This window comes from Ostrinia nubilalis, chromosome 27, assembly GCF_963855985.1.
Source record: "Ostrinia nubilalis chromosome 27, ilOstNubi1.1, whole genome shotgun sequence".
NCBI classification, from domain to species: domain Eukaryota; kingdom Metazoa; phylum Arthropoda; class Insecta; order Lepidoptera; family Crambidae; genus Ostrinia; species Ostrinia nubilalis.
In genome coordinates this window covers 4,259,330-4,272,641 of record NC_087114.1, presented here as the reverse complement: position 1 = coordinate 4,272,641, position 13,312 = coordinate 4,259,330, and the positions used below count along the sequence as shown (strand labels likewise).

At 34.9% G+C, this 13,312-nt stretch overlaps 1 protein-coding gene across 2 annotated transcripts in view; it reads right to left on the bottom strand.

The window, feature by feature from the left end:
• Positions 1 to 13,312, bottom strand: part of LOC135085011 (homeotic protein distal-less) — a 131,404-nt gene that overhangs the window by 104,076 nt on the left and 14,016 nt on the right. For both annotated transcript variants that reach the window (XM_063979786.1, XM_063979785.1), the window contains exon 2: positions 4,280 to 4,765. In XM_063979786.1, coding sequence (XP_063835856.1) covers positions 4,280 to 4,610 — 331 coding nt within the window. In that variant the 5' untranslated portion in view covers positions 4,611 to 4,765. The remainder of the gene's footprint in view (positions 1 to 4,279; positions 4,766 to 13,312) is intronic.

Sequence of the window (13,312 nt, the reverse complement as noted above, 5' to 3'; positions counted from 1 at the left end):
TGAAAATGAAGAAAAGTAAAGATTTTTTAACTCTGTGTATGAATAAACTAATAATAAATATAAATGAGTTTATTAGGGAAACAAAAGTACGTAAGGTAATAAAATGAAATTATAAGACGAAAGAACTATTAAAAGTTATGGTCTACAACCACACAAATACATTAAAAAATCATCAACTTCAAATTGAGTTATACAGTACGATACTAATTCAAACAATTAATTTAACGTAATAATTAATTTAAACTAAGAATTATACATCTTTGAATTGGATCAAACGTTGGCGCCAAAGTCTATAAATTTTCATCTGACCCGACCACTTTTAATTGACCCCTTTCTTTTTACAAACTACAACAAAGTAAGTATCAACTTAAACCGGTCAATTATACTATGTATATTACCCAAATTAAATTGACCTCTCTCATCCTATTAACTACTGCATTTCGCAGATCATTTAAAGCTGGGTGTAATCCGACGCTATGCTGTTACGTTAAGGTTGCTTTTCGCGCAGTCAGTTACGTAGTTTAAGTGATAAATCATGGTAGACCAACGAGGGTTTTGACCAAACGTTTGTAAATAATAAAACTAATTGTATAACGAGTACGTATGATGAAGTGGGGTCAGTTTGAAATGAGACAATTCGTTTAATATTTCAAATAGTCATCGCAACATGACTTAGTCTTTTTCTGAATCCTTCAGTCTATTTTATTACGCTATGAACTGTAATAAAACCTTTTAAAATGTGTCTGTGACTCAATCATTTCATAATAAAAAATCTGACGTTTTATTTTCAATTATTATTACGCAAAGGCATACAAAAAACGCATCTGTTGAATCACACTTCAAAAGAGTGCCTGAAAATAATACTAGCCCGAAAATTGTACCCTAACACTAATCCCCTAAGCGTGTTAATCGGCTGACCTCACGGCGGGAAACAGAACAATCACAATATTGAACTGTAACGCTTATCATTTAAGGTTGTTAACGAGTTGACCTCCGTCCGGCGGGAAAGTCGAGAAATCAAGACATTTGGAAAATCTCATTGGAAACTCAACCTTGTAGTTTACCGTTGGTCGAGGAAAACCGATGTCGGAAGCCGTAAATTTAGTGTTCAGTTTCCTTTGCACGATGTTTTTGGCGCGCAAAAAAGTTTAGTTTTTTTTCACTTCGCGTGCAGAAATTTGGCTGTTTCTAGTAAATTGGTAGATTTTGGCGGATTACTCAATAATAAATATCAACGTTATTGATCGATTTTATGACTGAATTATTAATCTACAAGATCTTATCTTGATTCTTGGACTAAGGAAGTCTAGCGTTGGTGACATAACCAATCAGATAAGTAGGTACCTAAGTACATGAGCTACCTATTATGTAATACTTACAGGAACGTGATTATTACCGTCCGTACCGTACCGTCAAATTTTAAAGCAGCTTAGACTTTAACTTTTATTAACACAAAATTATGCTAGTCTTAGGCCCAGTTTCTGATCCGTCATTAACTCTACCAATTATTATTGTCTTTGAGCAAAAGTCGTTTTCAAACATTGTTTAACTTGACTTTATAGTTACTTAAATAGTTTACATTTTGTTAAAATTTAACCATCATTAACAAAATTTGACTATTAGGCTGAGTTGCACCACGTAACTTTGACCATAACTTTAACGTTAACCGGTGTTTTTTGTATTGAGTTTAACAGATTTTTGACGTTTGTCAAAGTTAAAGTAAGATGGTGCAACCCAGCCTTAATCTAGCTAGAAATATGGCTTATGGCACAAAATATAACAGAAGACAAACTCCATACTAAACGCGCTCGAGCCACGCACACATAGACACCGCTCTAGCAAGACTGTCTTGGACGAATGCGAGCGCGACGTGGCGCGAGCGCAACAGACGTTCGCCACACGTTCGCTGTGGTTCGCTTGAGTCACGCGCCGGTCAACCGCCTGTGATATTATTTTGTTTTGCGAAATTGACGAAAATGAGTGAACAGAAAAAGTCGTATTATAATTGTTCGGTATTTGGTTGCTTAAACTCATCATTAAATACCGAATTTTCATTTTTTAAATTACCAGTTGATTCGGGGAGGTAAGTAAGTTATTTATTTGAATTTCAATTGAAATTGAAAGCCAACTCAATTATTAGGAATATCGAATTGTTTTAGAGAGGTTTTATGAATTATTGGATAACTAGCTTTTGCCCGCGGCTTCACCCGCGTGAAATTCAGTTTGTCACAGATCGTCATAAATTATAGCCTATATGTTATTCTGGGTTATAAACAATAATACTGTAAAGTTACATCAAAATCCGTTCAGTAGTTTTTGCGTGAAAGAGCAACAAACATCCAGACATCCAAACTTTCGCATTTATAATATTAGTTGGATAATAGTGTCAACCACTCAACTAAATACTACTTCCTTCTCGTGTATTTGTTTGCAAACTATTACTATAATAACGTACTAAATATAAATAAGTATACGTGGATATCTGTTATTGTCTTTCTTGCATAGTATTAAGAGTAACATTTTTCTATCATAACGAAATAAACGCAACACATGACAAGACAACCCTAGCGCGACGGCCGAGCGTGCGAGCGAGAGAGGTATGCAAAGCGAGGTACATACATGAGTTTACCTTCTGTTATATTTTGTGCTTATGGCGTCAAACATCACTTTAATTAACTGTTGGCAAAACCCAGAAAACAACAAAGCATTCATTCCAAATTCAAACTGTCACATTCAACTTCAACATTTCCATTGAATTTTCCGAATTCAAATTTCGAACGTTCTAAGCGCCATGAAAGTTTAATGCCACAAGCGGTGGTTGGCGCGTTAAAAAATTCACTGGCTGGCTAGATTGTACAGACCACAACACTAAACATTTTTATTGCAAAATCGCCCTTATCACAACCACACAAGATGCCCCAGTATTTAGCTTGAGTGCTGTGACTGTACGAAAAGACAACGATAAAATATTTAAACGCCGAACGATAGTCGCGACGTTGTTTTGACGTTCATTATAGGTGCATTTACACTGTACGAGTGAATACATTACTGTCAGATATTTAGACTTGTTCCTTTGTTTACTTGGCGTTTCTTTTGCATAATATAGGAAGCAAGTGCCAGTAAATTTTCTATAATTTGTACGGAGGCGATTGCCCTCTACTTATAACTCTACAACTATTAAATTATTGTCTATTTTTTATTAATAAGTAACAAACTGATGTAGTAATAAAGAAAATAATTAGCACCTCGTCGACACAAAACGTTGTAACAGTAAAATCAAAGCAAATATTGGGCAATTCCTTACATAATCACGACCGGAAAGATTTTTTGCTTGACTAATTTTATGAAATGCTACAGCTCAGTTGCTAATCTAGCGTTCTAGTTAGTTTTTGTACGAATACACTGGCCAGCAGAAAATGAATTTACTTTCTTGCTTCAAGAAGTTTTTTGAGTGAACTGAATTTTAAGATGGCCGCGTACTTATTGCCTAAACGATAAGAAACACGGCATTTATCTCTGAATAAATATCGCATAAAAAGCAAACCTTTAAGTACATATTAAAAATTAATAAGCATTTTAACATATTTTCATACATTAAACACAAAATACGGCACGGTGTAAACGCCAAAAAAGCCCCGCCAAACTACCACAGACTAAATTAAATATGAAAAAATAGCGTTCATTTTTATGGGGCAAAGAGTTTGTAACTAGTTTCACGCCTCCATAATGAGATGTTCCATAATCCGTAATAACGTACGATCATAACACCTTCACCATAATTTGGTGTTAGAAAAAAGAAAAAGAAAAGTTGTGTCATCGTAAGCAAATTGGACACAAATTATTACGTACGATTGGAATGGACGTTATTTTTCCGTTTTAAAAATGGAACGGGAACAGTAATTTTGGACAAAGGAGGTTCTGACATTATTTTATTTTATTTTTCGTGTGTTTTCTTAATAACTCTATCTAGCCAGTTATTTACATAACACGTAGGACCAGTTTTACAAGTTCCAGTTAAAATTCCTGACAAACTTCTAATCACAGGTTGAGACCTGAAGAAATCTAAAGAGAACTGTCTAGTTCAGTATATAATTTTTGGCAGGTTGTGTTTTAATAATGATAAAATTATCTGAAATCATTTTAAGAGACTATAAACGTTGAAGATGTTCTCCATAGCTTTAAATCTTAATTTTAGAGCTCTATCGATAGCTACTGAACTAATTCTGAATTTTCTAAAAAAGGTTTATCAAAAACTGTAAAATAGTGAAAAAGAACTCACCATCTTTAGGCGGACTGGCACACTGCGGGGCGTAGGAACCTAAATGGTACCCGTAGGTATTCTGGTGCATGGGAGGGAAGGGGTACCCTAACGACCGCGGGCTTGGGAACCCCGACGCCTCGTGCGGGTTCTGCTGCCCCCCAGGACTGCCAAAATGGTGGGGATGCTGATACCCCCCCTTGAAAGGACCGTAACCGTGCTGCTGTAGTTCTATAAAGGCGGATTTGGATGACACGTTCGTTGGGGTGGAATTTGCCGAGTTGGATATATCGTGAGGGGTCTGCGAACCCCCTAAGTGGTGGTGCTGGTGGTCTATGTCCTGGGAGGTCATGGCGGGCTGAGGGGTCGATGGGCCCCCCCCGTCTGAGGACTGGGGAGGCCCGAAGGGATCTGTGAAACTCAGCGTGGAGGGTTTGGTACTGGGGGATTGAATACGGGTAATTTTGAGGGCTTGCGTCGACTCCGGGATCTCGCCGCTTGGTCAGCCTGCAACAAAAAAAATGAGGGAGTTGATAAAAATTTCGTGTTTGTATTTTAAAAGAATAGAGCACTTAAGTATGTATCTACAAAACTACCTGTAACAACCTATTCTCTTACAAATAAATGGTTACGTCTGCGTGGCTAGAATTGAAATTTTGTCAAAAAGCACACAACCGGTAAATAAGTTAATTAGTTGTGGGATGAACTGAGATGTATGATATAAAATAACACATTTTTAGACTTTCTTCATGCAGATGTTTAAAACTGTGATTTATTAAGAGCCGATGTATTTACGCTAAATAATTAGTTCTGCTGGCAAGTGACAGGCCTTACATACTTCTTTATCATGCTAATTGGTAAGTACAAATACAGTAGCCATTATTGAAAGAAAAACAAAAGACAACGCACGCAGCGTGGATTAATGTCAATATTTTTACCAATCTTACGAGCGTACCATTGACATTTCAATTGCATTCGTCGATGCATTGTCACAAACACCATGCCCTGTTTCCGTTCCAATTTATAATACGCCATAAACATCATTTCTGATTGCAATTTATAAGCTTTATCTTAATTTATTACATCATTAGATCGCACACAATCATTGATCAACTATAATATTTATGGTCTTATATGATGCTATAATAATTCGAAACGTCAAATCAAGATAATTAAAAATTATACGAACGCATCAATAAATTGCCGTGTGGTTTTAAAAATCTATTTTAGAACGCTATACTTTTACGAAAGCAAACAATACTTCTTTAGGGGTTACTGTCAATTCGTCAAACTTTACAAAATTTCATATACTTATTGAAAGTACTAAAAACTAATTTCCACATGCTTTTTTTCGTGACGTATCGATTCTGTGGCAAATAGACAATAATCCTCTTTTAAAAGCATTAGCAAATCTGTGATGAGTAAGTTTCAATTTCAAAGTCTCTAATAAAAGAACAGTGGGAATGAGTAACAAGCAACGTCACAGCAATGTCAACTACCCTATATCTCTACATCGGCTGACAGTCATTGGCTCAATTGACCATGTCGGCTAAATTGTTTTAAAGAAAACCCACACCGTTTGCCCTCATATGACCTCGTGAGTCCACAGAAATTTTTATTTTTTTTCGAAACGCACGATTGGACAACGCGTCGATATGCCCAATAAAATTTACAGCTCTATTACGACTCTATTGCGTAATTAGAAAACTTACGTTGGTATTACCGAGCTTTTTAATTTTCGAATGGTGATTAAAATTTGAAAATTCAAAAGTGTTCAAATTGTAGTGTTTAAAATTTAAAAAACTGTTCGACGTTCAAACAATACAGCGTTCGGAAACTCACCTTGGGCCGATGCAAAATAATGTCTATATCTATAATCGTCACAAAAAAAAATCCTTCACAGAGTTCGGCTTCAGAAACTCGTATTGGAGTTAATAATATGCAAAATGCCTAATGTCATGAATATTATTATGCAAATACTCGTCTCGGGGCTTGTACCTGTCCGTAACATAGTTATGATGATTGGCCGATGTCGAGGAGTCGTGTTTTTCATCTGAATCTTAAGATGTGTCCGCCATCTTGGGAAAATGAGAAACTTATGTCTACTGATACCTATCGACAAGATGAACGTTGTCGATTGCTAATCTCCGACATGGATCTTATAGAAAAATATGTGATAAGCTACTTGTATAGGTAGGAATTATTAATATCGTAAAAAGTGAAATGTCAAATTAAGTAGAACCTGAATTCAGATGTACTATATTTAGGGCCTGTTAGACCACCTGCGGATTAAGCTGCTGATAAGTAACTTATCTGATAGATAAGTTTTGGCTTTACAGGTTTTAGGCAGATCTTACAGTAATCAGTAAGTATGTTAGATAACTTTACATGTCAGATAACTGGGTATCTAAAATTTTATCAGGGACTGAACTGAATCCTGAATGAAGGTACTTATTTGACATGACATTTGGAATATTAGGACACCCCAAAAATTAAAATGACTTCAAAATGTAGAGTTATCTAAATAAAAGTAAAAACAATGGAATTAAAAGAAAATTCATCGTGTACTCGCATAATTATTTAAGAGGACAAAGGAAAATATTACTACATACTTGTACCATGCATTTATGGGAGCCTAAAAACGGTTATTTGACCTGGCTTTGGAACTAGTTCAATTTTGTTGTGTTGTTTTGTTTATATTTCAAAATATTGCGAAGTTTCAAGTTGTACGGGTAATAAGCACATCAAGCTTAACACAATGGCATCTTATATCTCGATGCAATAAAGGCTATTTTAGAACAAAAATGTAAGTTTTATGTGCTGTCAACAGTACAAATCTCTACATGCTTCCAAAGAATCAATAAAATCTCACATCCATCAACAAACTGGTCTTATTAACCCATTTGCATCAAGTTATCAAAGCATGGCACGTATACCCACTGATCTGCGACGCTGGGAACCATAGGGGTCCCATAAATATTGGTACCCCATAAAATACTAATAAGTATTCATTAGAAGGGTACCATGCTTCGGTGGGCACGGTCAGTCGAGAAGTCTACGATGTAGATTTCTTTATTGGAAAGAAGCAGTTTGAAGTTGTGACTATAGTCACAAAATATTGATACAATTTTGTAATAATGTCACAAAAACTATGCAACATTTTGTCTTTACTTTCTTTTTATCGATATCCATTGCGTACCAACACTACTTTTTCGAGAGATGTTCTAAGTTTAAATTTTGAATTTGGTTTAGGAACACAAAATTCAAAATGTTATTTTGTTTCCTTTTTCTATGTGGCCTATCCTTTTTACAACATAACTTTCTAAATTAAAAAAATGCATTAAGTATTAACTTCTTTGGTTTGAATTGATTTACTGATTTCTTTTATTTAAAAGTAAATCTTGAACAGGGCTTCTTACGGTTATGAAATTAAGTATTGGTAATGCGTTGCTAAGTCGAAAGTTAAGAATTCAGGTTATACTTTATCACTGAAGTTAAATACTAAAAATTTCAATTTAACCATGCATATCACAATCAGATAAGATTTTCATGCAAAAACCGCGCCAAATTCCGAAATTTTCACTCAGTCCGCGTAGTAAATCACAGAATACATGTTTCTTCATATTTAATATTCACATATGCATAGCTATTTAACATGCTAAGTAGGTATGTTCGTATTCGATATCAGTTACATACACTTGAAGAAATCATCTTTTGAATATGTAAAAATATACTTGTTTGTACTTTTTTCGATTCTTAATTTTAATTTTATTGATATTCAATTCATTTAATATATTTTTTCAACAGAAAACAAAGGTGCGTACAAGTATTATAATGGTATAATGGAGTCGTCAACATAAACTACATATCACATTAACAGATAATAATTTTCAATAAAAATTTACACCAATTAGTTCGTTCTAAACATTATTATTACGAGCGGAGTAATCAACAAAGAAACAAATAAATAAAAGACGATACAAAACGTTTTGACCCGACCTCGGCGCCTGCGCAGCGAGAGCGAGACGGGGAATCCGATCAATAGGAGCGAGCAGGACAAAAACGCTGTAGTAATTAACACAAAAGAACTTGCCGAAAAGGAGTATTTTTTATTTCCAATTCTTCGGATCATTTGTTTTAATGCCCAAACATTTTGGTCTGTGAGAAATGGGACCGTAAATGATCTAAATCTGTGGTCCCAATTAGTTTTTTTGAGCTTTCGATTTTTTAACGGGGCGTTAGACGCGAGATAGACCTCCGAGATTTAACGGCTGATTAAATTAGTCACAGGTTAACTTTGAGTTTGGCACGAGCCGTTTCGCCAGGTTCGGTGATCCGTCAATTTAATTAGGCTGACTTGAAGTTATAATTACAGTAATCAAGATGGCGGTATGAATTCTCGAAGTGTCGTTCCATGACCTCATGTTGCGTACGGGTAAAAAAATAGTCCCTTCGGTCAGCTATGATTTGCGAAATAAGATTGATACGAGCTGAAAATTATTTAAAACAATTTGAACTTTCCTTTATCTCTATGAGTCAAAATAATTCATGTTATTTAACAGAAAATTGTGCCCTGAATTTCCAGTAACAATTATTTCAAAGTCGAAACCTACTTAGATGTTAAATAACTTTTGCTTGACACTGGCAAAGCCAGCCTTTCAATTTTAATTAAAAAAAAACTGATTCTACATTTGAATTTAGATTTCCAACTTCACTTCTTTGAATTTTAAGTTTCGAACAACATTTAGATTAAAATTCAAGATTTTAAATATTATTCCTATTTCAAAATGTTGAATGCTCATGCAATTAGCTAGTTACTGGTAGCCCAACGATTCTTTCCGAAGAAAAAACCGTGTATTCTTCATCGGAAATTCAAAAAGAATGGTCTTACACTATAATTTCGTTTGCGACTAGAATACAAACTAGTGTAGTATAAGTAGTAGGTGCTTATTAAATGTAGTTCATCGGAGGGCAGTCTTGTAATTGTATTCTTTGTTCGAATGAAATGGCATTTCGCATTCGTAGTGCAAAGGTCTATTTATTAATGACTAGCTATTAAACGTGGCTTCGTTTGTTTTGTATCTGTAGATAAGGGCTCGTTCCTACGACAATCCAGTTTTGCAGGATCCAGCAGAACTGGACTGTAGTGTGAACAGCTGAACACACATGTGTATTTGAAATTCGAATTACAAATTCGAACGGATCGGATTTTTCGTATGATCTTTAATATTAAAACTAAACTAGATCCTGGAAAAAACGGGATGTCCCCGTGGCAGACGAGGCGAAGAAGATCGGCAAAACTTGGAGCGAGATCAAACGCGAAGCTCAAGACCGAACGCGATGGAGGACTGTTATGGACGCCCTCTGCCCCATCTAGGGGACATAGGACTTTACGCCTAGGCCGTGGGAACAAGCCCTAAAAGATTACAATAGAAAACTAGACTATTCAAACATTGTTATTCTAATTAGTTTGTTAGGAGTTGATAGAGTCAAATTTTCACGTCGTATTTAAATAAAAATTGACAAAAAAATGCCAGTTAATTTATAAATAGCTATGTTTGCAAATGAAATATTAATTATTTCGTGCAATCAAAATTAATATGAGTACAATAATACTTTTAATTAATACTTGTGTTTTTAATTCGTTAGTTTTGTTCTTCAATTATTTCCCAACTAAAAACGTATGTAATTCCAAATGAAGTTATTTCGCAAATCATAAAACGAATAAATCACGTGACAGTGACAGTAAAAAAAACAATACACGATAAACAAAAAATGGACACGCAAGTGTGTGTGAAGCCGCATTCGAGATTCAATGCAAATTTCATTGATACCGCGTTGTTTTTGCGACTTTATCTATTGCCAGTCAGTTTTAATAAAAGAGAACAGATTGTTTTACATGCAACAATATCTCTTTGCAACAAAATAAAGTTAAAAAAAACTTTTAAAAATAGTTTTTAGTTTCATAGTCTCTCAGAATACAGAAAAAACTAAATACTTTTAATTCTGGTATTCTGAGTTCAGTCTATGAAAATAATAATGCGATTATTTTTCTATTAAAAGAAACAAAATAGGAAGTAAAGCTGTGTTTTATTAATGAATTTCAAATTTTACATTGTGTGGATTGTGTGTGGCCAGTGTCAAATTAAGAAAAAATATATTTTTAAAGACCTTGCAGTATTAGGTTGTAGAAGGCCAGGGTTAAATTAAGAAAAAATGAATATCAAAGAACTATTCGTAGGTAGATTGTAGATGGCCAGTTTTAATTTTGAATTTGAATGTTGGTAGAGCCGAGTACTGTCTTTTTTTGGTTAATTCCAAGTTTAAGTCAGTGCATAACTATAGTGGGTTCGATTCCCACCTTAGGCAATTTGATTTTTCAAGTTATTTAAAATGTAACGTGGAGTTTACTTGTCAAGTTGACTCTCAAGCTAAAATTAATGATGAAATCAACCCGGAACATAAATATTTTCCTCTCCAAACAGTGTACGAAGTTACGAACAAAGTTGCAAGACTTGCCGACAAAAAAACGATCAATTAGTAAAGATAATAAAACTGAGAACGAACGCGCTCGCGTGCTAGAGTTTTTTATAATCGAAAATATAGGATTGGACACGGTTTTCTTTCACGAATTTTTATGGTTACCGCTATATGAAGCTGGTTTTTAGAGTTCCGCGATTCATAATCTGGCTGATCTATAATCCAATATGAATTCATCGATTAAAGATACAAGAAATCCGCTAATCTTGAAGCACAAATAGACTTGACGATAAAAAGCAATTGGAACACTTGCAATATTAATTCTTAATGCTGTGCTGAAACATAAATTCAAAGCCCATTTTCACCATCAATCCCTAATTTTTAAGTGATCCCTATGAAAAGAATTTTTTTGTTATTGTGTTACCATAAGGGTAATTTAAAAATTAGGGATTGATGGTGAAAATGGGCATAGGTGTCTCAAGCCTGCATTATGAATAAGTACACACAATATTGAATCTATGCTTGACATTGAATCTAGTCTCAAGTATCGTTTCACAATATGAGTGTAAATTTTAATAGATGTCAAGCTAACATTTCGAACTTTGAGCTTTTTCAAGCGGAGGCTAAAGATGTTACACACTATAGTTGTTGCAATTCACGAAGGCGAGTGAGCTTTATATGTGTGGTGGCTCGCTACTGTTCGTTTTTCAAACGTTTTGATCTACTATCGTTTGTGCATGTACACGTACACACACAAGTTAAGCTCACTCGCCTTCGTTAGTTGCAAGAACTATACTTAAAGTTAGGAAGTCAAGCTGTGCTTAGTTTTGGGCTAGGTGAATATCATGACAGTTGTCAATAAATAACTTATAAATAGGATATTATTAGCCTAGCCTTCTTCGTCGCAATTAAATTATTTAAAGTCATACGGAACTTAAATCCCAGTGAGTACATCACACTTGATAATTTTATTCAAGTTGTTTTTCCAGTTTTGTATTTTCTTAGATTATGGAACACTAACGCGGAACCATTATGTGGGTATGATAGCAACGAAACGAATCCGAAGGTTCATAACGGAATAACGTTTTGAATTTCGAAGGAATTCCACGGAAATTCGACCTTTATTAAGATCAAAGTTCGAATTCTAAATTCGAATCTTTAAGCGACAAGAACAGGTTTGAAAACTATTAAAAAATAATTGACGAATAGTGTTGACATAGGTAATTGTTCTGTTTTCAAATATGTTTGCACAGAACTGAAGTCACTTGTATAACTTGTTATTGTAAACCTGTGGGATTACTCCGAAAAACGCCATCCGAAGTTTCGAATGTTGCTATCTCTCTCACACAAAGCGAGATGCGAGCATGAGCAACGGTGACAGATAGACCCGAATCTATGTAAACAGCCTTTGGAGTAGACCTCCTAACCTGGACCTATGCTCCTTCCCTCCGCGCCTTGTTAATGTTCTAAAATTCCAATTTCAAATTCAAAGTTTCGTACCCAACACTGGCAGGTTGCAGAAAAAATATTGTCGCTTGACACTTCTTTTTTTCCAGCCCAGCCATTCACCAAAAAGTTTTTATCTTAAAAAGTTAACCGCAACCAATATCGAACAATAATGTAAAAAACTTCGCAGTGACGAGTGGCCTTGAGCCCAATGCGCATTGCATGGCGAGAGGTACTTGTCTATGGTACAATAGATTGTGCGATAGAACTATGCGAGAAACAAAGAAATACTTGGCTTCAATTCTAGATAGATATCTTTGGAATCTTGTATTAAATACGAATGGTATACACCTGAGTTAGCCTTTGGTGTAGAAGTTGATAGTAAAAATATTTTTTCTAGAAGTCCTAAATTATTAACTATCACTACAGTAATGGACTGAAGGTCTGTATGAGCTAGTGGTTGGACTTTCTCTCTCTTGAAGTCCTGGGTTGTATTCTCAAGTAGGACACACAATTTATCCATAAAATTATCACTTCACGGGATTTATTGCGAATTTATCCAGTTTGGAAAGGACATTTTAGAGGACCTATGAAACATGACAAGCTGAAAAAGATAAGAAAAGTTTCTTTCCAAAATTTATCAAAATTGGTTCAGCATTTTTAGCTTATGAAAACTGAAAACTAAACAAACACATAAAAAGATTACCTACCTTTACCTCTACGATATTAGTAAGACTTAATTATATCTAGGTATCTTCAATTTAATTGTGAAGACATTGTAACCATAGATCATACTCTATCTAGTCTATTGCGAAATTATAGAACTTAGCATCAGATGTTATCAAAGCGCCTTAAGCCTCATTGGGTTTTAGAGAAATATCAAATAAAATTAAAGGCAAATAAATATCTACCTAGTTTACTAAAGTCATGGAACCTACTTCATCATTGGGAGTGTCCAACCTTTAGAAGTCGCTTTTATCACATTTCTTTTATCTATAATGGAAAGTGATGATCAGGCCGAAGGTGGAAGCGAGCTACACCCGGAATCCTCAACCACGGAGGAACTGGCTATCTTACCTCTAACTGCCAGAACACAACAATGATGCTAACATTGTTGTTATGGCGACA